Source organism: Eublepharis macularius, chromosome 14, assembly GCF_028583425.1.
Source record: "Eublepharis macularius isolate TG4126 chromosome 14, MPM_Emac_v1.0, whole genome shotgun sequence".
In the NCBI taxonomy this organism is placed as follows: Eukaryota; Metazoa; Chordata; class Lepidosauria; order Squamata; family Eublepharidae; genus Eublepharis; species Eublepharis macularius.
Window position 1 is genome coordinate 30,525,842 of NC_072803.1, and position 27,630 is coordinate 30,553,471.

At 42.7% G+C, this 27,630-nt stretch overlaps 1 protein-coding gene across 6 annotated transcripts; it reads left to right on the top strand.

The window, feature by feature from the left end:
• Positions 1-117: 117 nt before the first annotated feature.
• Positions 118-27,630, top strand: ENTPD4 (ectonucleoside triphosphate diphosphohydrolase 4). 6 transcript variants are annotated; one of them, XM_054997937.1, is made up of 13 exons: positions 118-207; positions 4,274-4,446; positions 6,584-6,775; positions 7,163-7,368; positions 8,663-8,813; positions 9,357-9,460; positions 12,503-12,562; positions 13,807-13,961; positions 20,750-20,916; positions 22,912-23,236; positions 24,162-24,247; positions 25,413-25,574; positions 26,466-27,630. In XM_054997937.1, the coding sequence occupies exons 2-13, from the start codon at positions 4,439-4,441 to the stop codon at positions 26,692-26,694; spliced, it is 1,845 nt and encodes a 614-aa protein (XP_054853912.1). In that variant the 5' UTR covers positions 118-207; positions 4,274-4,438; the 3' UTR covers positions 26,695-27,630. The 6 variants fall into 6 exon arrangements, with proteins under 6 accessions (XP_054853912.1, XP_054853911.1, XP_054853914.1 ...); XM_054997936.1 differs by having other exon boundaries at positions 4,318-4,446; XM_054997939.1 differs by having other exon boundaries at positions 4,318-4,446; positions 13,807-13,937.

Consider the following 27,630-nt stretch of genomic DNA (forward strand, 5'->3'; position numbering starts at 1 on the left):
GCAACCAAGATACGTTTATCTTCTCAATGAGAACAAGGCCTATACAATCTATTAATTTTGATCAGATCCCATTTTAGCTAACGGTTTCTTCTGTCCTTTGTTCTCTGTTTAGTTCCTACTTGATATCGTTTCCTTTGGAACTGTTCAGGAATGCAGCGTGTGTTAAACAGTTCCCATATTCTATCCAAAAGTTACAACATTTCAATGGTAAGTGATCATTGTTTATGTGATTGTTTTCTCATTTGGGACAAAAACTAGCAGTTGCACAAAAGTTTTATTGATGAAATTCCCAAATTCCTATTGCATTTCAAACTGCAAGTTCTTCAGGGGAGATTATTCAAAATTGATTCAGATAAGGTAGCCTTTATGAGTATATCCAAGTTCATGAAGTTTTCTGTTTTTGATTGTAGCTGCTTTCATTAGTTACTAGCAGAATGCCTGCATTATGAGTGGTCTGTGTGGAAGGACAGCTTATATACTGAAAGGTTTCCTCCTGTGAGATCTGAACAATCTGGAGCTAGATACTGAGGCAGGTTTCATACACACAACACTGTCCACATTTGCTATGCTTTGTAGTAGTTAAAGTGTTGAACTAGGATCTGGAAGACTTGGCTTCAAATCTCCACGTTGCCATGGAAGCTCATTAGGTGAACTTTGGCCATTCTCAGTTTAATCTACCTCACAGGGTGGTGCTTGAGGTAAGGGACTGCGCCTCCTCATGTCTCAGATTGAATTTCTTGGGTCATAGAAGACTGGGACAAGGTGTTTAGAAATATTTCTTCTCAGCAATCCACTGAGAGTAGATTAGGCTGTGAGAAAGACTGGCTGGGTCAAGATCTTCCAAGTTAAGTTCAACAGTACCATTCAGAACACACAGGTTTTCCAGTGTGACTTTTCAAGAGTATGATAATATGAAACATATGTTCTGAGACAGCCAGTGTAGAGATGTGAAGGCTTGGATTTTTTTTTCATTTTCTTCCAATGACATTTTTTTTCATCTCTCCCCCCCCCCCCCCCCGGAAAAACTGGGAAACTTTGGGGAGCACTAAAAAAAATACTTGCATGAAATATGTTTTTATTTGAAATGAGTGAAATGCTTTTAAACACAAGGTTTTGCTCACTTGACAGTATTCAATTTTTACATTGGAAAGACTGAGTGATCTTGGGTAATTGGGAGATTTTGGGGAGCATTGAAAAACATGAAATGCCTTTTAAGACAAGGTTTTATTCACTCAAAATATATAGCATGAAAAACTTGAGATTTTTTTTTCAGTTTTTTAAATGGAAACTTTGGGGGCCACTGAAAAAACTTCTGTGAAACATTCCTCCCCCCCACCCCCTTTGGAATTAATGAAGTGTCCTGAGATAATATGGGATCCAGCAGATTACAACTTTCTCTTATTTTAGTATGCGGTAAATTTGCAATTTTGCTTGTAGAAAACTAAGGTATTTGTACTTTTAAGTTCCATAAATATATCACTTAATACAATTGTATGTGCTAGCTATATTATAAATTATCTATATTATGGTTATTAAAGCTACAAAATTATGTATATTGTGTTATTAAAGCTGCAAAATTGATTTAGGTTTGACAGAAAATTGAGTGCTACATGTATTTAAATTTCTGTGTCTATCCTGTTCCCCCGCCTCCCCAAACTGGATTTTCCCCCCTCCATTGCCCAAGGGACCAATTCCCTCTGGTGTTGTGCATGAATATGTAAAGAACAGCATGAGATACGTTCAGAATTTCATTAGTTAACTTAGTCAAGTGCCTGTGGCCAATTACTATTAAAGTGCTGCCCTCTTCTGGCTTAAGGTGTTATAATTTGCAGCACAACCAAATATGAAACAAATTGTCCATGCTTTCTTATTGAATGTTTCTTTTGCGATAGGGACATGCCACTTTTGGGCATGGATAGTGCAGCAATGCAATGGAATGTTTTCACCTTCATTATCCTAAGGTGTCTTGACAAAATGTATTATTTTGGTGGTAATAATAACAACAACAAGAAGAAGAACTGTGCTTATATACCGCTCTTCTAGACCGATTAGTGTCCCACTCATAACAGTGTACAAAGTCAGTGTTGTTATTATCCTGGTAGTACAGCTGAGGAGCTGGGACTGAGAGGAGTGGCTTACCCGAGGCCACCTTTATGCAATCCAGTTTTCCTTGCATGAAACCCTGTATTAAATTTGACGTATTATTTAAAATACACTGTGTAATTTGTCAGTTATATAAATATTTGGCATTTTTGCCTTTCACTCCAGAATCAAATTGCATTGAAAAATAATAAATTTCAGCAGACACATTGTAGAAGAATGTCTTTAGTATCAGGCTACATTCAATAAAGTGGAAAGTTTACTTAAAAGCTCTTTTGCTAGTGAACATTCATGCATAATAAAACAGACAATTGCTCCCTTGGGTTCATTAGAAAAAGTCTATTCCACTGGAAATGGACTGTATCAATGTTTGTTACTATAGTATCAATCCACTTGATTCACGTATGAACTGGCCATTTTGGATTATATATTGCAGTGATACCAACTCAGTGGCTTGGGAGCTATCTGTGGCTATTCTAAGCATCATTTCTCAATGTGGCACCTGTCCCATGTTTCAGCAAATTGGGGAAGGCTCTTGCCTAGTTGGGTTATGTTTGGCAGTTGGTTCTCACTTTGAAACAGGCACCAGAGGAATGTTCTTTGGGATGAACACTGAAATATTCTCTGAGATGCACACTAGAGAACCAATCTGGTGAAGTAATGAGAGTGCCAAGTGTAGTGCTTAGAACACTGGTTCTTAACAGGGGCCTTTTACAAATCTTGGAAGTCATTTGGGGTCTTAGGAAGCTCCTTCCCCCCACTTACATTGGCTTTTGATAGCTAGCAGAGAGTTGTTTTATATCCTAGATTTTTCCATCAGCCCTTAAAAACATGGCACAAAGCAAATAGGAATCAAATCTAATGTTAAGGATTGGCAGATGCCCATTGAATATATGCCTGACATCTATGTATAATATCTATATATCATAATATTCCTATAAACTAAATTTCCATTGTCTTTTGTGCTGTTTTTTTGACCTACCCTGCTGTTCTTTGGTGGCCTCTCCAGCATTATGGAATGCCCTCCCCGAGGATGCACAGAGGGCCTTTAAGCAGTCCATCTTCCATAAGAAATGTAAAGTTGCTGTTTTGAAGTGGGCATTTTACAATTAATTTCTTAAGGCAGGTATTGTTTGGAGGGATAATTGTTTACCCCTGGTGTTCTTGATTTTAATCATCTGTTACTGTGGGTCAATTTTTTGGTAAGTCATTTGGAATCACTATGGTTGGTGAGAAATGTGGTACATAAATATTATAATAAATAAATTGCAGGGAAGCATTTGATGCTGTGTTCTTAGGGAGCAGTAGTAGATTAAAGATTAAGGATCACTGGGTTAGTATTAAACTAGGATACCTGGGTTTAAACCCCTCCTTTGCCACATAGCTCATTGGGTCAAATGGGGCCAGTTACACTCTCTATTTAACTTACCTCATAGAGTTGTTGTGAAGATAAAATAGGAGAGGAGAACAGTGTATGCCTTCTTGAGCTTCTATCAGGCTATGAAAAAAAGCAGACTTGAATGTTAAAAGAGAAGTCTCTCTCACATGATGTCATTCCTATCAAAATGTCAGGCTATGGATGACAGGATACAGCAGATAGATCCCTGGACCATTGCAGCAAGACACAGGTTCTTGGTCAAATGGCTTTTGTTCAGAAATCATAAACAAGATTTTGGCGCTCTCCTGGTGTGAGAACGTTTTACATAATTGTAATATCAAAGTGAGTCACTAAGAAGCAAGACATAGCAAAAGCTGCGAGTACAAGGTCATAAACACTGGAAGCTGTTACAGTCCATCAGATAAACACCTGTGAAAGCCTGGAAGAGAAATAGCTATAACACCGGTAAAATGACATTCAGTTACAGCAGGATTAATGGTTCAGCACAGAAAGATCATTCACATTGGCATGGATGGGGCTCAGACATGACAGCTTCTTGGAGGAATGGCAGCGTGGCAATGCCTGGATGGACAGAGATGTTGGACTTAGACCTGAGAACCTTTTGGCCAGCAGCATTTCTTAGTCTAGCCTACTCCATAGGCTGGTGGTGAGGGTAAAATAGGATCCAATGTAAACCTCCCTTCCCCTGTTCTTTGAAAGAAAGTGGAACCCCCAAAGTGTGTGTTGTTGTTATGTGTTCACATATTAACATCAGTTTCTTTTCCCTGCTCTTAGCGAGAGCGCTACCTTTCAACATTGCTGGAATCTTTTCTTTCCAGTTCCTGAATGTACCAATGATTTTGGGGATGATGCCTGTGCCTTATGAATCTGTGACATATGGCTGATACTCAAAGATAAGCTCATTCCACATTCTATTTGTTCTAATGAAACTGTCCCAAAATGGGTAGGTGAGTATCTGAGTACTGACTAGATAAAAGCATTAGTCCAGTAATTTGATGGGGATCGAACAACCTTTTCAAGTCTGTTTGACTTTAAATCTTAGTAACTGAAGCTAGACGTTTTCTTTGTTGCTCTTTCAACACTTGTGTAAATGGGAAGATCAGCACTTCACATTGTAGATAACAGCTATAAACTGCTTTATAACAGAACGCTGAGGTACACAGAAGTAGATTACTATGAATAAATACAAAAGGTATTGAAATTTCTTGGCTTATGTTGCAGCAGCATGTTTCACTGTATAGCTGGATTGCTTTCCACAGGGCCTCTTGTGTCAGTGGGAGGCTCCTAATGTTAGAGGAAGGCGTTGCTGTTAGTAGAATGGGTCTGCAAGATCCAACCCATTGTATTGTGAAGAAATAGTGTTCAGTGACAGTGTTAATACTAGGTTTGAATGTAGTTCAGACAAGTGGTATTGGTGCATAATTAATCCTTATAATAATATTAAAGGAAACTATATAGTATTTCACGTATAATCTCAAAAATCCATAAACAGTCTTGTAAAGAAGGTGGTAATTATCATATTGCAGACAAGGGACTGATGATAGCAGTTTGTCTAGATCCAGTTTTTTTATGATTATACACAAATGGGGACCTGCAAAAACTTTTGGGAGGCATCTCATTTTCCCTTCTATCACTATTTCTCTTCCCTGAAAGTGCCTGTAGCCTCTCCTCTTTTCCAGCCTCTATTTCTCCATCCCACCTGCTAGCCAACTGACCTTTATTTACTCCTCTGTCTTCACCCCCCTCCCCCTGGCAGCCTCTCCCTGGGAAAACTCTGTGTGGTGTCAGCTGCTGGGCTAGGCTTAGTTGCATGTTGAGGAACGTGCAAGGACTTTTCTCTGTATGTAGGGGTTGCTGGGTCTCAAACAATGGTGGGAGACATCCCACTGGCAATGTGCTCTTTTGGTGACGGAAGAAAAAGAAATAAAAAAATTGCTACTGGCCTGACAGAATCACATCACTTCCAGGAGGAACCTGCTCTAGGAATTGCCATAACATTCTGTGGTTTTATGCTACACTGGCTTTCATGGGGTGGCTGCTGTTGAACACCAAGCAGCTGGACCTAGATAAATTATGCAGATCATGTAGTAGCAAATAGCTCAGTGGTTGCTGGTGGCCTGGCCCTGTTGAATCCTCCCTCAAAGACCAAAACAGCCCTGCTTTTTACTGACAGAAACAAATTCTGGCGATGCTGTTGTGGTTGCCTAGCGACAGCCACTGAGAGAGCAGTCATTTCTTAAAACTGCAGGTGCTACTTCTATTATTTGGAGGTGTTTTAACCCACCCACCCCCTGATATAGATAGCTAGATTTAAATTTTTTTGCAAACATTGGGCTTTTCTTGGTTTGTAGAGGTTCTGTGTTGTTTGAACATAGCTCCCGTCTCTAGATTTAAATATCCACAGGTGAGACCATGTTGAAAATTAGATATATTGATAATGCACTCAAATCAAGGGCGGGGGGAGTTTACACACATACTGGGGGGAAATGCAACAATATAAGCGAAGAGATAAATATCAACAGATTACTACTCAAAATAAAATATATCATTTAAAATAATTCAAATCTAAATTTAGCTTTTATTTGCCCCCTCCCCCAGTGTTTCCACATTACCAAGAAAGAAGGTTTTGATTGTCCGTCATCTCTCAATTGGGCAGTCTCACAACATCAGTAACTTCCTAAATCTCATGCTAATTTTCATTAATAACATTGTTTTTTTAAACACAATATAAAATGGCATCTTTGCAAGATTAGGGTGTAGATTTTTCCCCAACATATGAAGATCACATTGATTTCACTGAGACTTGTGTGTCCAGATTATTACTTTAGTATCACATAATATATTAGTAGAGAAGGATTTTAACACTTAGGAATTCTGGTTACCAGTTTAACTATTGGAGTTATTTTCTAGCTTTAACCCGTCTTTTTTAGCTTTAAACATTTTCTGAAGTTTATCATATATAAAAATGGACAGTGAAATAGTGAGTGTTTTAGAATGTTTGGGGGGCAGTGATTGGATCCTTCGGCGTGCCAGTTCTCTTTTCTAAGAAAGCATTTAAGATTGGGCTCTTCTTTTGAATTTCAGGATCAGCATTTCTTGTCTGTTTCCTGCTTCGTGGCACTTCAGCATTTCTCCAATAGGCTGTCCTCGGATGTTGAATACCACATTGCGACAGATTGTTGTCATTGGTCTGCTTGCTGCCGCATTTTTCTTGCTGTACTACTCAGTTGTTGTAATCAGGAATAAATATGGCTACAGGGACAGAAAGCTGCACAGGTAAGACCATTCGTTAGCAATTAGGATAAAATATGGGAAGCAAAGGTTTATGTGCACAGCTGAAAACAGTATATGGACTTACCACACAGCTCCGTACTGAGTCAGAGCATTGGACCATCTAGCTCAGCATTGTGTGCTGTGATTAGCAGCAGCTCTTCATGTCCCTGGCAGAGGAAGGTCTTTCCTGATGCCTGCTACATGTGAATGTTGACTGGAGAAACCATTTGTTGAACATGGAACCATCTGGGTGCAAACAATATGTTCTGTTCCATATAAGCATGCTTAAAAAACACCTATACATACATTGGATTTGCAGCTTAATCCTCTTTATTTATTACTCGGGAACAAGTGGGACTTACTTCCAAACACTTCCCCTGTTTCTTCTAGGTACCTTGCACGAGTCACTGATACAGAAGCCACTGATACCAACAACCCCAACCTGAACTATGGCATCATGGTGGACTGTGGTAGCAGTGGATCTAGGATCTTTGTGTATTGTTGGCCAAGACACAATGGCAATCCACATGATTTGTTGGACATCAAACAAATGAGGGACAAAACCAGAAAACCAGTGGTTATGAAAATTAAACCAGGTATGGGGGCGTGGTATCCATGTTTTCTAACTATCTGCTAGCCTACTTTATTGGTGATAGTTCACAAAAATGCACTCACCCACCCCATTTTGTAGCAGGTTTTAATGTGTTTATCTCTTTATACATGGGACGACCCATGCAGCCTGATCTTGTTCAAGTTTACTCAGAATTAAGTCTCCTTGATTTTCATTGGACTTGCTCCCAAATAAATGTGTTTAGAATTACAGCCTTAATTAAATGCTGTAAGGGAAATTGGACACCTAATCAAGCATTACTAACAAAACAGATTTTCGTAGGAGTATTAAGAGTTGTTAATGTGATGATTGCTGTTTTTATAAAGAGCTTTATTTTCAAAATTGCCCTAATTAATGTCAATGTAACCTCTGCCAACTCATTCTTGGGAGCAGCTCTGCTTGTGATTGTAGTTTAAGAATGGAAAGTGGCTCAATTTAGCCTAAAATGCTGTGTTGGTTTGACGCAGACTTAAACTGCTGAGGGCCGGGGCCCACTTGGCAGCCACTTCCCCTGATGTTGATCTCTCAGTATTATGTTCAGATTGTATTTCTTGTTAGTCAGTCTGTGAAATCTAAAAAGACACGATAAGCCCCAGTAGATCAGATTAAATGTCAGCCTCATTCAGCATCCTGTTTCCCAAAGAAGCAAAACAAATGCCTCTGGGGAATTTCAGAAGTGACGAATGAACTGCTTCCTCCCCCCGCCCCAGCGATTAGTTTTTGAAAGTACACCACCTTTTAATACAGAGGATGCATTTAGATTTCATAGGTCCAAAAGTGACTATCTCCCATTAATTTATCTAGACCCCTTTTAAAACTAAGCTAGCAGCTGTCATTGAATCATGTGACAGTTAATTATTATTCTATACTTACGTGTGGTATGAAGAAGTACTTCTTGTTGTCTTGAATTTGTCAGTTTCATTGGCTGCCTTGGACCAAAGGAGAAAAGGTTCTCTTTATCCACTTGGTGCACACTATTTATAATATTTTTGAACAATTTATAAACTTGATCAAGCGATACCTTCCATTTGAGCACTGGAAAAACCATGAAATTGCCACTCTGGCAGTAAACTTGTAACATATTTGTTATGTCAGATAGCAGACTTTGTTCAAGTGCTATTTCTGTCCTTCATTGGGTTATCATGCTGAGTATTACAAAGGAAATGCTCAATAAAAGTTATCATTTAATGCAGTTTTCAGCTCTTAGAAGCAAATTTTTGTAAGTATATTTTTGTGTTGTGATTTGCTCTACATATTTAAAAAACCACTCTGTTTTCTAGGCATTTCAGAATTTGCTACCTCTCCTGAAAAAGTTAGTGACTATATTTTTCCACTTCTGAGCTTTGCTGCAGAACATGTACCCCGTGCGAAACATAAAGAAACGCCCCTCTACATTCTCTGCACAGCAGGAATGAGGATTCTGCCAGAGAGGTGACTACGGAACTGTTTCTATTAAACTCTTAACAAAAAAGCAGGCTCAGATTGACCTGGAGAAGCAGAGGGAAATCTCTTGGTTTTAGTCTTTCTACAGATCTACGCTGCGTATTCCTCAAGGTCACTTGCCCTGTGGTGTTTCATGCTCCTTCCATGTAATTTTTTGTAAACAGTAGTGTGTACTTAGATAATACTGGGATCATTTACACTCACTATAGCAATTAAAGGGAAGCTGAAATTAGCATGTAAGGTGAAAATGATACAATTCCAAGAAAACCAAGAATATAATTATTACATTTTCTTTCTAGCGTCTTTGCTGCTGTTCTGTTCTTTTACTGCCAAAATAGGGAAGGGGGTTCTTTGTAGCTTGGGGCATGCTCAGTGCATCCTCCAACTTTTTTATTTCTGTTACTTACTGTGGGGTTTATTGAACCCTCACTCCCAATTAATACGGTACTTTTTTATTTGGGCAAAAGTTTAATAAAGAGAATGAAGTATAGCAAATGTCTTTTAATTTTCAAACTTTCTGGAATTTTGCAGCCAGCAAAAGGCAATACTAGAAGACCTGCTTACTGATATCCCAGTGCATTTTGATTTTCTGTTTTCGGATTCACATGCTGAGGTTATTTCAGGAAAACAGGAAGGTAAGGAAGGCTTTTGAAATTATATTTTTGGATATTCCAGCGCTGAAATGATGGAATGCTGTCCTGGGCACTGACCCTTCAGTGGGAGCCAAGCAATCAACTGCACAAAAGAAAACATTATGGGAAATGGAGACAGCCATAGCTCAGGAGGAGGAAAATGAAGCAGATGCATCCCTGTCCAGCGTGCCTAAATGCTTACACTGCTATTTTGTAGCAGTGACCTCTACCACATTGCTCCAGCATCTGATATCCAAGTCTTCATGGCCCATAGAGAACAAAAGAGCTCATCTCTCATTGAAAATTGTCACTGAAAGGTGTGTCTATGGGGAGCTCTTTGGCATTCTAAATTTCTTCTTCTTTTTTAATTTAAAAAAGGTCCCCTTTGCAGAATTAACTTAGTTACATGAAAAGCTGGAAAGGCACTAGTGTTAAGACAGGTAAAGATGGTGGAGATTGGATTTTTGGAAAGTTAGAATCCTTTAGGTAGGGAAGAGAATGAATCCAGAGTGAGACAGTTGCCTTGAAGAAAGCGGGTGGAATGAAATAAGACTATTTGTGTGGGTGCATATTGCTTTTTTATTTTTGTATTGGTGCAATAAAGCCTTTTTAATATGATAAAGTAAGGCAGAAGCATGGGACTTTTGTGCACATTAAATAGAGGGCCAGTTTATAAAGCCAAAGAGTTCTCTGCCAAATCAAGAATTTATCTGAATAGTACCAATTATAAAAGTACACACAATAGCCTCTTACAAAGTCCACTGAAACCATCCCCAAATATCATGGTGTGACATGAAATGCATTTCTTGCAAGTCATCCCCGCTCTTCACTGCAGTACCCTTTGATTTTGAGTCCATTAGGTTTTGTCCTGCTGCTTATCTACCTTTAATTCCCTTACATACACTCTATCTGTTTTCTGATTGTCAGGGCTTGCCGCGGCTGCCGCTGGGCGTGGCACTGGGCGGTCTGCTCCTGACGTCACAGGGGGGCCAGGGACTCTGCAGGACCCTGCTCTGTGGAAGGAGGGGCGGTATACCTCACCCAGACTCCCTCTCAGTCCACTCGCTGGCCTGCTCAACCTGGCCTGCTTACCCTCTGTGTCCTCCATCTCCTCCTTCCAGAACTCTCCTCTAAGCCTCCACCCTTGCATCCTACTGCTCTCACTCCACATCATCACTCCTCACTCACACCCACCACCCCAGAGCTCTTCCCAGCCACCCTTTATAGGGCTTCCTGTCTCCACCCCGCCCTCCTTCCAGGCTTGTTCCCTCTCTTGACCGGGCCCAGCTGTGCGTTCCCCCAGGTGTTTCCCTCCAACCACTAATCCCTTCTGGGCTCCTTTGCCTTGCTGGCAGGGTGGGGTTGAGTGTGAGCCATCCCCAGCTGAGGGCTCCTTGGCCTTGCTCACGAGGGGCTGCCCCAGCCAGCCTCTGAGCTACTGAACTTGCCTGGCCTTGCTCACGAGGAGCTGCCTTAGCCAGCTTCCGTGCTGCCTGCTTGGCAATGCTGGGCGGGGCTACCCATCTCCTCCCCCAGAATGCCTGTGGCAGCCCCCCCTGTAGAGGCTTGGCTTCTAGCAACTCCTGAGCCAGGCTGCTGTCTTCTAGCCCTGGCGTGGCCCTGGGCTGTCTCAAGCTGCTGCAGCAGGGGTAGCTGGCTGGGCTGCTGGGATCAGCCACAGCTGCACCATGTTGGCTGGCTACTGGGCTTCTCTGGCTGAGCTGGCTAGGGAAGGTGGGCCCAGCTGCGGCCCCTTGGCTGGCTGCCCAGCTCTTCCCACAGAGTGCCCTCAGCAGCTCCACCTGGAGGGGCTGGCTTCTGAGCACCTCCTGAGTCAGGTTGCCCTCTTCAAGCTGGGGTGGATGTTGGGGCGTGGCTCTGAGTTGCTGTGGCTGCTTCTCCCCCTTTGCAGGTAAGGGCCCTGTTTGGGCTGCTGCTGGGTCCCAATTCTTCCTGCCTCTGCCCTCTCCCTTTGGTGTAGGCAGGTTCTGGCCCTGGCTGCTGGCTGAGGTGGCAGGACTGCTGTCTCCTGGCTGCCTCCCCGTGCTTCCTCTTGTTGAGGCCGGGGGCTGTGCCTCAGACCCCAGACACTGATTTCCTTATTTTTTTTCTTCATCTTTCATTCAACTGGGCTATATCCATACATCACTGGGCAATGTACTGCTGTTGCACTGCAGCAATCATCATGGATTGCCTTCTCCATGCAGGAAAGCCTAGTTGTGAATGATTGCTGTCATGGAGAAGTCAACAACCTTTTATAATTAAGGAGCTGAACAACATTGGAATTCAAGAAAGATCTACAAGGTGTCAGTATAAGAAAACCCATTTACATAACTGAAAATATAATAATTATAATTGACATTTTGATTGCTAATCTATAAGATTTCTGCTGCCCCAACACTGGTTGAGTCCTTTATTAAGAGGTGGCACATGTGAGTCACACGTAAGTAATAAATATACATGGAAGCCATATTTGGTTCTGTACTGAGCCACATTTGGCTCTAGAACCATAGACTGCAGACCTCTCTATAGTGCAATGACAGCACAATATCCATTGATGTGTAGATGCAGCCCAGGTTTATCTATCTGTATGCCTTATATCCTTGCTTCTGCTGTTACTGTGTCTTTCCTTCCCCTCTACCTGCTGCCTCTCTATCTGCTACCTTACAGCAGATTCAGATCCTTTCCTCTCTGACAGGTAGATTTCTGTTCTTGTCTTACAGCCTGCATTTGGGTAAATGTTGCGAGAGCACATCCTAGTGGCAGAATTTGGAAATACAGGGCTCAAGAATTACTTCATATTCTTTTTTCTTTTCTTTTTTTAAAGGACTGTTGGTATTTTCAGTGTCAGTCACACCTTCCAAATCAAAGACAATATTGTTTAGACCAGCTGAGTCCCTGACTAGTGGCGGCATACCTGAATTAAAGGAATATTTTTAGCGGAAAATAGAGTGAAGAGTTTTTTGTGTGTCAATGTTCTTTGTTCAACAAGGTACCATGTAATAACTTTTTAGCGTTTACAAGTGTTCTGTTCAATTTCTGTAGGTGTATATGCTTGGATTGGTATCAACTTTGTCCTTGGGAGATTTGAGCATACTGATGACGGTGAGTACTTATAGCAATCCATATTATGTATGACTGTAGAAGCACCAGTAATGCTTTTCTGGATCAGGTTCTTCCCCAGCCCTTTTTTACTGAATGGAGATTGCTCAGCAGCAGTGCTGGCAAAGTTGTGCCCACCATTCCACAATAGGTTGAAGACATTAAATATATATGCATAAGTTTATGAGAGCTCAGGAAAATCAGTAAAGCCATGAATGATTCCCTGTATCTCTTCAGGCAGTAGAACTCATGGCCAGCCATTTGATCAGAATTCTTTTTTCTTCTTTGTGCATATGACATAAGAACCACCATGCTGGATCAAACCAAGTTCCATTTAGTCCGGCATTCCAGCAGCAGCAGCTAGTCAGGTGCCTCTGGGAGCTCCAAGGAAGGGCATGAAGGCAATGCCCATGCCCAATTTCTTCCCAGAAATAGGAACTCAGACCTGTGCTCCCTCTGAACTGAGCTTCAGCTAAGCAGTCATGGTTAATGTCACAGATAGAGCTATCCTCTATAAATGGATCCCTATTTTAAAGCCATCTGATCCAATGACCATCCCGTTGTGTCGGTTTGAATTCCATATTTTAATGAAGCATTGTTTTTGAACATGCTGCACTTTAACATACCACAGCTTAGCTTCATGCGTTTCTATTATTATATAGATGAAAAAGAAATTTTATGTTCTAAAAATGTCTCCTGTTAGATAGCATTTTTCCCTAATCCCAGGCAGCTAAACCATTCTTTGTACAGTAGAGTTGTTTCTTCAAACCCTTTGTAATTTGAGTTCCTCTTTTCGGTACTGTATCTAGTTATTATGCTGGGCCCATAGAGCACTCTCTGCTCAAAGACAGCTCTTGCATCATAAAAGTTGACTCAGCAGCACATAGATGCTTTGGGCAAGGTATATTCAGACCAGGCATCATCTGGGTGGTTTCCTGTGGCTCTGTTCTGCTAATGATGGCACTTTGCTGTAGTGCAAACAGCCTTCTGCTAACACAGAGGCTTGAAAGACTGGAAGTCTTTGGAAGTCTCCTTGTGGAAAGCTCCATGGCTGGTGGAATGGATCCGCAGGATCCAGCCCTCTGTTTGCAATCTGGCAGACTGATCCTAGGCTTCTGTGGCAGGGTTATTGTTGCAGCAATATGCTGTCTTATTTGCCTTCACACTTTTAGAGTTCCTCTGCTAAGAAGGGGTCTGCCCCCACATTAGATTTCTCAAAAGTGTTTCCTTCACATTTTATCTTTCAGAGGATGATGCTGTAGTGGAGGTGCATATTCCTGGCAGTGAAAACAAGGAAGCCATTGTCCGAAAGAGGACTGTGGGTATACTTGACATGGGTGGTGTGTCAACTCAGATAGCATATGAAGTTCCTAAAACTGTAAGCTTTGCCTCTTCACAGCAGGTTATTATCTGTACAATTTTCCTTCTTTTCCTTTTGTTTTTTTTTCCTGTGTTTTAACGCATATCCATTGATTCTTTTTCTTTTGCCTATTGTGAGTCCTGTGCTTCATTGCAATGACATCTACACCCCAAGGCCAGAGAAGAGGTGAAGAAGGGTGTCTCATCAGCTAAGCAAATCCACATGTATTTATTCATTTCATCAGTCAGTTTTAATACCGATGTATTTGTTTAATTACCATACACAGTTGTCATTTCTCTTAGTCTCACTTTGTACTTTGCCAAGTAAATTATGTCATTTCAAAGACTTTTCATGTTAAAAGCATGTATCGTTTTATAGGTGGTAGACAGTTCTGGGAGGGAATATTTTCTTTTACAAAACTGACTGGTAAAAACTTAGCCTCTGTAGATAAAAATTTGTCCCAAAAGATCGCATGGCAATTATTGTATTATTGTGCATGATGCATAAAGATTTTTCCATGCCATTTGTGAGATTCAAACAAAATCACCATAAATATTTATTGCCTTTTTTGTGGGATGCGTTTACTTGAAGGAGGAAAGTCTTATCATTTGGCCTATAGTGATTCATTGGGGTTACTTTTTTCGAGGTAATGAATGTGTGCAACTGTAAGGGTTTCTGTCTTGCTTTGATCAGCTTTTCAGAAAGAACCTAGAGTTCTTCATACCAGTGCAGGTGGGTTTGCTATATGACTGCAGCCTCTGCTTCCAAACATTCTTGTGGCTACTGAATCTTCCTCAGCGCTGTGTTGTATTTGTGAGGTTGCATTTTTTTACATCACAACTAATTGGGGTGAGTTGATGGCTCATGCCTTGGATCTGGACATAGAGGAAGTATTAAGTGAGCTGACACTTAAACAGGCTTGTGCCCATCATAAGCAAATGAAGATTTATTTGATGTCTCAGTACAGCCTAAGGAGTTACTACTAACCTTAATCCTGATCACATGTATACATTGAAACTGTGGTTTGGCTTGGTAAAGCAAGACCAACTCCTGGAGAGTGTGGGTGGGAAGATCCTAGTGAGACCTGCTTGTTACCTGGCAAGGAGAGAGAGCAGAGAAGCAGAGAAGCTGCCTCAACTGTAACTGAAGGAGTAACCTTTTACCTTGGTTAATGCAAGCTATGGTTTGCAGGCTGTCTTCACAGCACAGTTTCATGTTCTGGGTCGCGGCTAATCCTTAACATGATTTAGGTACTCAAATGAAACATTTTTCCTTGGCTAGAGAAAACAAACCATGGTTAAGCATTATGTTTGTGTATGACTCTTGAGAGGAACCCTTGTGAAAAGCAGTTCACTGAAGAATAACAGCAGCAGCAAAAATCCACATCCAGTCACAGGATTCATGATTGTTGCTTCAGGAGATTTTTATCTGAGCCTATGGATTAAGTCTTCAGCATCCAGGCTTCAAAATTCAGATACTGTTTGTGCTATAGTAAATCCATCCATTCTGCCTAGGATTGGTGCTATATAATTGCACTGGATCTTTTTGTAGCATTTGTTTATGAAATTTCAATCACATTTCCATGGCTCAAAGCAGCTCACAGATTTAAAAATCAGTGGATTAGATTGTGACTAGTGTTTTGACAGGTGCAAGGGCTTCTGGTCTCAGATGATGGTTTTCCTACCTCCCCCTTCCTGCAAGAGACCAACCCCCTCCCCCAATTCTGTTCCTTGGGATGGAAGAAAGTTTAAGGGGGCTTTCCGGTGTGAGGGGGGATCACGCTCCATGAACAGAAGTCCATGTATCTGCAGGACCGTTAGTAAGGATCAAGGGCAATGGTTGGTTCTTGCTAGCTTTTGTTTTAGCATAAGAAGAAGGAAATAGCTGCCTTTGATCTCCCAAAAGGATTGCAGAACTTGTGAGGGCAAAAATCCATATAAAACAGCAGCTACAGTGAGAAGGGGAATCAGGTGAGATCTCCCCTCTTCCATCTATGGAAAACCTGGTAGTAGTCAACCCAATACAATCAGTTACAAAAAACAGAAATAGTTGTCATGACCAGTAATTACTATTGACAGTAGATGTCATCAGCAACAATATACAGTAATACTTCTAAAAAATATGAAACCCTTCTGAAGAAAGTTTTTACATGTCTGCAAGAAGTTGTCAAGTCAAGTTGCCTAAGTGAAGCCTTGGAGTTATCGGCCCCGAAGAGTAGGGCTTGAGCAGTCTAGAGTTAGTTGATTAAATTATCGTGCCCTAGGATTGAAGGACTGTAACTACTGTACCACCCTGTTTAGCTGTGGTTTAAAGTAACAAAAAAAAGGGGGGGGCTAAGATAGCAACTTGAGTAAATTCAGCATTTGCCAGCTTCAGTTGGAGTTAATGTGGTGTTATATTAGATTGGAGGGGGTATTTCTGAGGTCAATTAGACTAAAATTGAATGAACGGCTCTTGGAACCAATTAAATTGGGGAATGTATCGTTGCACCACGTGATAGCCTGTGGCTTTAACATAGTAATATATTCTCTAACCTCTGGATGAAAGTATTGTCAGTTTGAGAATTGAATTTGGTTTATACTACCCTGTTTAGTGTGGCCTAAAAAGGGAAATCTTTTTCTGAAATTACTAAAAATATAGAAAATAATAGTAAAAAAAGAGGAAAGAAAAGTTCCTAGATTACTGCAAACTAGAGTTTAAAAAAGTTGATGAGAGGAGGGGAATCAAACTAAATTGTTAGGGTTGTACTACCGAAGATTGTGTTCAAATACATTGACTCTGGAGTATGGTGGTGGGAACTGGTCTTGGCTGAGGGCATGGAAATATGGTTTAGGTTGGTGCCCTTCTAACCTGCATCCCATCCCGAAATATGCTGGGGATGGAGCTAGGAGAAGGAACCTCCCTTTGACACTGATGTTGTGCAATGCCAGGTCCATAAATAATAAGACTGCAACATTGCGAGACTTCTTTGCAATGAGTAATATGGACTTTGTATGTGTGACTGAGACATGGGTGAGGGAAGGCAAAATGGTCACCCTGGGAGAATTGACCCCCCCCCCCCAGGGTATTCGGTCCTTCATCAGTCCTGAATAGGAGGCCAGGAGGGAGGGGTGGCAATCTTCGGGAGTCTTTCTCCTTCAAACCGCTCTTTACCCCTGAGACCTCTGGCATTGAATGTGTAGGCCTGGTGTGGGGTGCTGAGGAGAGTTTGGCCATCTGCTTGGAGTACCGACTGCCTAGCGCACCAGCAGATACCCTGTTGCGCCTGCAAGAAGTGGTGGCGGGGTGGGCCTTGGAGTACAGAGTGATGGTGTTGGGGAACTTTAATGTCCGTGCTGAAGATGCCTCCTCTGTGCAGGCTGCGGACCTGGTAGCTTCCGTGGCAGCATTGGGACTCTCCCAATTTGTATCAACCCCCACACACAAAGCAGACCACACGCTAGACTTGATCTTTGGGATGGGGCTCAATGTGGATCTAGAGGCAATAGAACCGGTGCCATGGTCAGACCACTCGGTTTTGAGGGCTCGACTGGGGATACCGCCACCCCCCCCCCTGCAAGGTCAGTGACCTGATTTATGCTCGCCCGCAGAGACTCATGGATCCAATTGGATTCCAGAATGCTCTGCGGGATCCTATACTCCACAGCAGTTCATTAGATGAGCTGGTGGAGGACTGGCAATGCTGGGTCTCCGAAGCCATCGACAAAATTGCTCCCCGTCACCCTCTTTGCCCCCATGTAAGACGGGCTCCCTGGTATACAGAGGAGCTTTGAGAGAAGAAGCGAGAGCTAAGACGGTTTGAGCAAGTGTGGTGGTGATCTCGTGACGAAGAGGCAAGATCATCTTATAGGACGATTATGAAAGCCTATGAGATGGCAGTGAAGGCTGTGAAGAAAGCGCACTATACAGTCTCTATCGCATCAGCTAGCTCGCGCCCAGCAAAATTGTTCAATGTGGTTTGGTCACTGGTTTCCCTCCCAGGAGGAGGCCGTCAAATTCAGAATTTGGACATTAGCTGTGAGGCTTTGGGGAGCGTTTTTGCTGATAAAATTTTGTCACTCCACCATGACTTGGCAGCCACAGTTGATACAGTAAAGGAACTAGAGACTTCTTGGCTGTCTTTAGGTTCAATATTTGATCCGTTCAGTCCACTCTCTGGGGAGGAGATTGACAGGACGCTGCGATCAGTTAGGCCCACCACGTGCCCCCTAGACCCATGCCCATCATGGCTGGTAAAGGCCAGTGCCGATGGTCTATGGTCCTCATTGGAGGCCATTGTTAACACGTCCTTGGACACCAGGGTTTTCCCCAGGCCATTAAAGGAAGCCATGGTGAGACTTCTCTTGAAGAAACCATCACTGGATCCTACTGACCCGGTCAATTATCGCCCAGTTTCGAACCTCCCATTTCTGGGAAAGGTGATTGAGCAGGCGGCAGTGGAACAGATACAGGGTTTCCTGAAGGATGTCTCAGTCCTAGATCCCTTTCAGTCCAGATTCCGGCCAGGACATGGGACGGAGACGCTGCTGGTCGCCCTCATGGATGACCTTCGCAGACATCTGGATCGAGGTGGTTCAGAGCTGCTGATATTATTGGATTTGTCAGCAGCGTTCGACACAGTCTATTACAATCTTCTGACCCACCGCCTCACCAATGTGGGGATACGAGGGACTGCCTTACAGTGGTTTGTCTCTTTTCTCCATGGTCGGGGACAGAGGGTGACGCTTGGGGATAAATTGTCACCCCGTCACCCGTTGGTGTGCAGGGTCCCACAGGGGGCAATATGCAGATGACACCCAGCTGTATCTGATGATGGATGGATGGCCCGACTCGGCCCCAGATATCCTGGAACATGCATTTGCAGCCATGACTGATCGGTTGAAACAGAGTCAACTGAAACTGAACCCAACAAAGATGGAGGTCCTGTACTTGAGCCATGGGGGACTGGGTTCGGGACTCCAGCTCCCAGCCCTCGATGGGGCACAGCTTGTCCCAGTTCCGAGGTCAGGAGTCTGTGGGTGATCCTGAATGCCTCCCTGAAAATGGAGGCACAGGTCACAGTGGTTGTCAGGTCTTTTTTTCCCATCTGCGGCAGACCAGGCAACTTGTCCCCTACCTGTCTACCTGTGACTTAACTACAGTGATCCAGGCAACGGTCATCTCTAGGTTAGACTACTGTAACTCAGTCTACGCGGGCTTACCCTTGAGCCTGACCCGGAGATTGCAGCTGGTGCAAAATGCAGCAGCACATGTCATTATGAAAGCACCAAATAGGGCGCATGTTACACCAATACTGCGCGAACTGCATTGGTTGCCAATGGAGTACTGGATCAGGTTCAAGGTTCTGGTATTGACCTATAAGGCCTTGTGCAGACTGGGGCCAATGTATTTGAGGGACTGTCTCTCCCCGTATGTTCCCCAGAGGACCCTCCGATCGGGAGAAAAACGTCTATTATCCGTCCCTGGCCCACCTCGACTAGAGCCAGGGCTTTTTCAGTCCTGGCTCCTACCTGGGGAAACGCTCTGTCTACTGAGACCAGGGCCTGGCAGGATTTACTCTCTGCCGGGCCTGTAAGAGAGTTGTTCCACCAGGCTCATGGCTGAGATTGGGCCTCCGCTGGCCGGAGGATGCAACATCTACCCCCCTCCCTGTGAAAGCTGCCCACCACTGTTTGTTTTTCAGCTGCTGTTACTGTGCTGCTATATCCAGTTGTACTGCTGTATCATTGGTTATTAGGTGTATTGCTACCGCCAGGCAAAAGAGTGCTGCTATTTTTATATGATGTTTTAATGTTCTAATATGGAACGTTTTTAAATGATTTTAAAGTTGTTATCTGCCCTGAGCCTGCTTGCAGGGAGGGTGGAATACAAATATGATATAAATAAATAAAATAACTTGCCCAAGGCTAACCAGTGAATTTTGTGCGTGGGGCAGAAGGGCACAAGCACCAGATTCACTGACCTGTGCTGTGCCAAACCGAGTGTTAGAGATGCACTTTAATAAGTATATAGCATTTGCCAAAAAAAGATCTCACTGCATGCATTAAGTACCTGAAATGCAAACAATCTTTCATAATGCTTACTATTAATGAAATTGTTTTTTAAAATTGCTGCACAAATCTTGTTGAGTATTCACCTGTCAGTTTGATAAAGCACTCAATAGTCTTTCATGACATTTAGGAGTTTGTTTTTCCTTCTTGGGAGTGCTAAAATACCCTAAATGTTGTTCTTGAACTGTCCAAGTCAAGTGCAGCCTGTCAGTCATGGGTGGCAGCCTGCAGGTGCTCACTAATCCTCTCCTTGTTGTCGCCAGCCTGAATTTACAGAAATGGGGGAGGGGGGAGACTTGCAGACTAGCTCATGCATTCCCATGCCAGTCATGTGTGGCCTATCAATAGCCTAGCAATAACATCCCCCCACCCCATTTTCATCCTATGTATAAAATCTTCCCTACCTACTCATATGGAGAAAATTTTTACTGTCTGTAGTTGAGCGATTATTTTCAGGCCTGAATATATTTCTGTTTCAGTTTTTCTGGGAGGGGAGAAAAGGGAGAGGCAGAGGTAATGGATGAACATGAGCACCTGTACCGTTACACTACAAGTAATGGGCTTGGGACAGGATGCGCAGGCTTAGTCCATGCACTGTAATATGGGTATTGATATACTTCCTTTAAAGGGTTGGTATCAGGCTCCAAGGATTCTTACAAGAAAATTTCTTATCAGAAGGCTTCAGAGCCACCCATCTGAAATGACTCCGCAGTATTCTGAGCGTTATCACATAAAGTAAAGCTATTTATGCCTCTTATCCTCTCGTTTGGGGACCTGCAGGAGGAGGTGGCCAAGAACCTACTTGCAGAGTTCAATCTGGGCTGCGACGCTCATCAGACAGAACATGTGTACAGAGTCTATGTTGCAACTTTCCTCGGCTTTGGGGGGAACGCCGCACGGCAAAGATATACAGACAGCATATTTACCAATACGATGTTTAGAAACAGGTGACGTTCTGTGAATGACTGGACTTTATATAGAAAGTGCATGACTGTCCTCTTATACACCCAGCATTAACCCTTGTAAGACAGGCATACATTAAACTGTTGAAGACTAGATTTCCATTGCTAAGACTGCAGCTATTAAACTTTAAGTGTGTGATGTTTTGTGCATTGTCTTGAAGAGGGTGAGCACCAGGTTGATGATGTAAAGGCACTGGTGTATATAAAAAACTATTCAACATGAATTGTTTACCCTGAGATTGGTGGTGGTAGAGAGTGCTCTCAAGTCATAGCTGACTTATGGTGACCCCTGGTGGGGTTTTCATGGCAAGAGACTAACAGAGGTGGTTTCCCATTGCCTGCCTCTGCAACCCTCGTCTTCGTTGGCAGTCTCCCATCCAATTACTAACCAAGGCTGACCCTGCTTAGCTTTTGAGACATGACAAGATCAGGCTGAGCTGAGCTATCAAGGCCAGGGCACCCTGAGATTGGTAATTCTGGCAAAGTGCACTTTCTGTGCACCTATAGGACCTATTCGGATGTTATGTTCAAGCTCCATTTACATTTGCAGGAGGGAATTCTTGCACCTACATAATTCATACATTTCTGAGCACTGTATGTTGTTTTTATTTAAGTTATATCCTGCCTCTTTGACCATAACAGAATGTGTAGGATGGTGCTTACAACATACTAAAACATCAAAATAACAAAACGTCTAGCTGCAGAGGTAACGGGATTATTTCTAGATCTCTTCACAGATCTCTTAACCCTCTGCCTTTTAATAAATGGATTGATTTTGAATAAAATTGCCATAAACTAAATTTAGGTTGCTTTTCTGCAGTTCTGAAAAGAAGTATGAGCATTTATTTAACATGCATACACATAACAACACTTTGTTAGAAGGAAGGCTATTTTCAAAATATTTCCTTTTTCATTCTTTCATTAAGACTGAAGTAAAATTAGCCATAAATAGTAAACAAATCGGTTCTTAACTTACCAATTACATTGATTAATGCTTATCTTTGCTGATTGTATTTGAATTACCAGTTAAATCAACCTTGACACCCTATTTTCCAAAACAGTTCTATCCAGGTAGAGCAGGGAGGCAAGCCAGGTGTTGTTGAGGGCAAGAATGGGCCATTCAGACTTGTCTAAGAATTTGTCATGAGAAACAGTATATCAAAATCAGTTGAGAAAGCCAGATCAGTTCATTACACTTTTCTAGGGCTACATCAAATATTTTAATGTGGATCCCACCTAGAATGAGGGGAAGGGGTTCACTGATTTCCTCACCACAGCTAAGACAGCCCAAAACACACCTCATAGGTGTGTATTTTGGGGATGGGGACCCCCAGAAATAGGATGAAAATCACCCTTCCCTGCACCTGTGGAAATTCTAAGTGGGATCCAAGCTCAAATTTCCAGGATGTACTTATAAAATGTCTTGCTGTGGGCGTACAAAAATGAACCCTGCAGATGTTCATATGTTATACAGACAAGTTCCCCAGGGAGCTGACTGCAGCTACCTAACAGATGTATTCTTTGAGACAAGTGACGTGATGCCCAAGTTCATATATTTAGTTGAGATTGGAGCTGAGATAAAGTGGTTGAAGAGCAGCACAAGCTCCTCCCCTTCAGTATTCATCTTTCAATATGAGCTGGGACCTCTGAGTGAGCACCAATAGGACAGAGGCCTGGTCAGTCCAGAGGAGCCAGAACTCTACACAGTCAGGTACTTGTGCAGAGGGCTGAGCTCACACCAAAGCTCTCTTTGTAATCAAGAAGCTCATACCATTCTTGCAGCACACTCTTCCAGTGCCTCCTAACCATGCTAGAAGTTGCATGAATTTTGATACTGCATTGCTTTGTGGAAGACTTTGTGCAGCATGCTTTAGCTCATGGTATAAGTACTTTAACCCCAATGCAGAACCAACTGTACTCATGTTCTGGCTTATTAGCCATATTGCTTTTATGAGTGACTCTGCTCAATCTTGATTGCAGGCTTCTAGGCAAACAGACTGGGATGATGTCTGACACCCCCTATTTAGACCCCTGCCTGCCTTTAGATGTTGAGGATGAAATCCAGCAGAATGGGCAGAAAATGCATCTTCGAGGGATAGGAGATTTCAACCTGTGTCGTGAAGTAATTCAGTCTCTGATGAATAAGACAAATGAAACTCAGACGTCTTTGAACGGTGTTTACCAGCCTCCAGTACATTTTGAGAACAGCGAGTTCTATGGGTTCTCAGAGTTCTACTACTGTACCGAAGATGTATTACGGATGGGGGGAGAGTACAATGCTGCTAAGTTTCTGAAAGCTGCAAAGGTAAAACTTGTTCACATTAGTAGTCTCTGCTAAGCACCGTGTGGATTGCTATCTAGAAAAGTGCACAAATTGTAGTCTGGTAGAGAAGTGTATTGGCTGGGATATAGGAGTGGCCTAGGTTCTAATTCTTGTCTCTTGCAGGATTTAAGCAAAATACTGTGTGTCTGCCTTAGCTTTCTGTCTGTAAATTAGGAATAAATGGAAAAATATATGTATGGATGGGAGTGTGTGTGATCTGCCCAAACTCCTTATCTTCAAAGCCCTCAGGTCCCCCCTCCAATGTCATTCTCCGCTTCTGTATCTTGATATGTTCCTGCCTTCACCACCCCTGCTCTGCTACTGTCAATAATCTGAAAAACTTCTGCTCCCTCCAGTGCCTTTCCCCTTCTTACCATTTATGACTGGAACTGCCTTACAGCATACCTGCATGATGCCACTTGCCTCAAATCTCTCCTCAGAATACTCTTTCCGCAAAGCCTTTGCCATAAACCAGTCATTCCTTTTCTGTGTTGAAATCTGACCAACATAAATGGAATTGAACACACATCCTTCACTCATTTACGCTCGCTCCCCCTCCCATCTCTGTCATCTTGTCTCAAATTTTAGACAATAAAGTATCGATTCCTTCTCACACATCCTTCCACACCTCTGGCAGACCCATGTACTGTATGGCTTGGGCTACTGCCCTAAGATCGTGCTTGTGCACATTTGTGAATTTTCAGAGAAGCTATCAGTAGTTACCTCCATAGGTTTATTGCACGAACAGCAGAGATTAGGAAGTAATTTGTAGAGCAAGTTGCTATATAAATAGATAGTATGTTCCCAGCATTAAAAAGATAACTAGGTGATCCATATTCCTTATATATTCTTAAGACTTGGTTTTTAAGTGTTTTAATTTGTTTATTGATATCCGTTTCTCTGTCAGGACTATTGTGCCACAAAGTGGTCTGTGCTGCGGGAACGTTTTGACCATCATCTCTACGCATCACATGCTGACCTTCATCGATTGAAGTGAGTGTTCATCTTGCATGATTGAATCTGCTCAAGCAAACTTTCTAGAGGAGATAGAGCTAAAACCAAATGATTAGATTAAAAAACTTCGAGGAGGTCAGGAGGCTTTAAATCTTGCTGTCAAAATAGCTAGTCATCAACTACAAAACTTTCTGGAACCGTAAGCTATCTTACAACACGATGCAGGTAATGTGACTCACTTTTTTTGTAGTTATGGTGGAGAGGAGAAGTATGAATGCTGCCTGAGCTCCTGAAAAGAGGGGCAGGATAAAAATATGATAAGCTATATAACTTGGATCCCGTTCATACAGTCACTAGGGCTGCTACTGTCCTCATGGTGGAGGAATGAGCTCATGGCCACTCTTCCAACTTTTCATAGGAACTAGAAGGTTTGTCTTGGAGGCTTGGCTGGCATGAGCTCCTCTCTTGTCTCTGCACTGTTGGACATTCACATAGAGAGCACTCGGCTGTCCCCAAATGTTGGCTGCTTGATAGAGGAGAAGCATGTGAGGACAGTGGTGCACTGGTGAATGTATGAACTGGACCTTAATGCTGAGGAAAGTGATTGTGGCTATTCTTGGTTATGAAAGTTGATAAGGAATTGTGCCATCTGAAATCACTGTCCTTTGTAATAATATGCTTCTCTTTTTAGAAAACAGAATACTTCCAAGCCATTTTGTTAAACAAAATTAGATGAGAAGTTCTCACCATACCTTTCATGAACTTAGAAGAGTATATAAAGCTGTCTTAGTTGGACAATTGGTCCATTAAACCCTGTACACTCTGACTGCTCTTTTCAACACCCACCACATGATACCTTTTAACTGGCAATGGTGGGTTTTGAACCAAGGACGTATAGATGTAAAACATGTGCTGCTGCTGCATTATGTCCCTTTCCATCTTCAGTTCTTCCCTGGCTCACTGGAGTCCTTACTGTCTTTGTCATAGCAGATCCATAAACCCTTCCAGATTGCAGTTAATTCTTTTGGACACAATCAAGAGAATTTTAGACCTACGTAAGTCCCGCTACAGACAATGTGACGAGTATGCAATTGTTTCAAGCTGTGGGATTTAAACATTCTTCTAGAGTGTACTCTTTACGTCCGTGCTCTGCTGTTGTTCAAATAACATGTTGACTCCTCATTATTGACTTTATTCTCTGTAGATATCAGTGCTTTAAGTCAGCTTGGATGTATGAAGTGTTTCACAGTGGCTTCTCTTTTCCTGTAAACTATGGCAACTTAAAAACTGCACTGCAAGTTTATGATAAAGAAGTGCAGTGGACGTTGGGAGCCATCCTGTATCGAACCCGATTTTTGCCTTTGAGGTATGGTTTGGTTGTTCTCAAAATTAACTAACTATGAAGCTGACTAAGTCTCCTGTTTCTGTTTTCTTCAAACTGTTTCCACCAGAAAAGTTTACACCAGCTGTTCTTCCTTAACACTATGTAGAACTACTGAGATGCCTGCCAAATTGGGGGAGGGGGTGGATGTGATAGCTTAATGGGTAAGAAAGTGCCAGTTACCACTAGTTTAATGTCCACATTCATTCTTGACCCTTGGTTTCCAGATTAATAAACTACAGAAGCCTTTGTCCCTTGGTGGCTAGGCATTGATAGGCAAACACATGAACACATGAAGCTACCTTTTAGTGAATTAGACCATTGGTTCATCAAGATCAGTATTATCTACTCAAACTGGCAGTGGCTGTCCAGGATCTCAAGTGGAGGTCTTTCACATCACCTGCTACCTGATCCTTTTAGCTGAAGATGCCAGAGATTGAATCTGGGACCTTCTGCATACCAAGCAGATGTTCTGCCACTGAGCTACAGCCCCTCACAAGCATTCAACAGCATTTGTCCTCCCTTTTCATGCATTACTCTCCTGTGCTGAGCTCTGTGCCTTACTCTCCTCCTGAAAGGAGGACAAGTATTGGTAGAGCAGCTTCTCTTATATAGTTTCTAGAGGCAGCAACCGTTTGGAGAGCTTTTTCCCAAATGAAGGGTTACAGATTCCTCAGCCTGTTACTTGCCCAGTCCTATAAGTTTTGTGTTGATCTTTCTCCTGCGCCTCCTGACAGAGTACTTAGGGATAAGAAAGACGGAATACAGACTCACTGAGGTATGAGATGTTGTTAGGTGGGTGACAGGATATAAAAGCTTCCCTTCTCTGGAGGTTCAGAGTCTTGCTTCTCTTTCCTCCCTTGCCCCCTTTCACAGAGACATCCAGCAGGAGAACTTCCATGGCAATCACTCCCATTGGCGCAGCTTCTCTTTTGTTTACAATCATTACCTGTTCTTCGCCTGTTTCTTTGTGGTGCTGCTGGCCATCCTGCTTTACCTGCTGCGGTTGAGGCGGATTCACCGGCGAATGCTGCACAGCAGCCAGTCCCCTTCCCTCTGGATCGAGGAAGGCCTCCCACCGCAGAAGATCCCAGGAGCCTTATAAGCTGCAGAACACTCCTTTAAAGACTTTTCAAGAAAAAAGCCATTGTTTTGCCTCAGGGTTCTCCTCTTGTTTCTAGAAACGATTATGCCAGAGCATGGGACTCGAGAGGAGTATCAAATGGAAGACTGAGGAGAAAGCAGCTCAACTAGATGATCAGCCAAAATTTCTTTAAAACTCTTGTCATAAAAGTAAATGCACTTTGATTGGGGGGGGGCGGGGAGAAAGGGTGGGACAGTGGAGACTTGATGCCAGTAAATGAATAAGTGGGAAAGCAGCAATCCAACTTGTGCCCAGTAACTAACTGTGATTGTTCTGTTCATATGTGATGAATCTTCTCTTCACAGTTCTTATAGGAACTGATCATGTGATCCTAAGTAGCTTCCCATCTACCCCTTATCGTAACGCCTGAGGTGTTCCAACCCACAGGCAAAGGGCTCTTTTCTTCCTACTGTGAACATCAACAGAGGCCTTGGCAGAGTTCTCCCTTGGTGACTCTCAGCTCCTCTATGCATGAGTCTTGACTTACACAGTAGTGTAAAGGAGTCTGAATGCTGCTCTTTTGGAGGCCCTTTGCCTCTGGCCAAATTCCTGAGATGCATAATAAGGTAAAGAATCCACCATATTCTCTGTTGCTGTTCACACTGGGGAATAGATAAAGAGTCCTTTGCTTGTCTTGGCTTGTGTAGGAGTGTGTTGCTGGCTTTTGAGCCTTTGCTCCATTTGCAATAGGGTCCCTCTTTAAATGACATGGTTGACCAGGGCAGTGGGCATAGAGAGTCTGAGCCTCAGTCAAAAAAGGAACAGGGTTCTTCTGAAAAACTAGCAATGCAGCTTGTTAAGATGTGATGCCTACAATGTTCTTGCAATACTGTGATAAGAAGAGTCTCGTTGGCTATTGTAATCTGTGTTGTCACAAAATACACAGACCTCATTGCA

Coding starts and splice junctions, on each gene's coding strand:
- ENTPD4 (XM_054997937.1), top strand. Junction 20,917..22,911: donor AATACGATGTTTAGAAACAG/GTGACGTTCTGT, acceptor TCTTGATTGCAG/GCTTCTAGGCAAACAGACTG. Junction 23,237..24,161: donor AGTTTCTGAAAGCTGCAAAG/GTAAAACTTGTT, acceptor TTTCTCTGTCAG/GACTATTGTGCCACAAAGTG.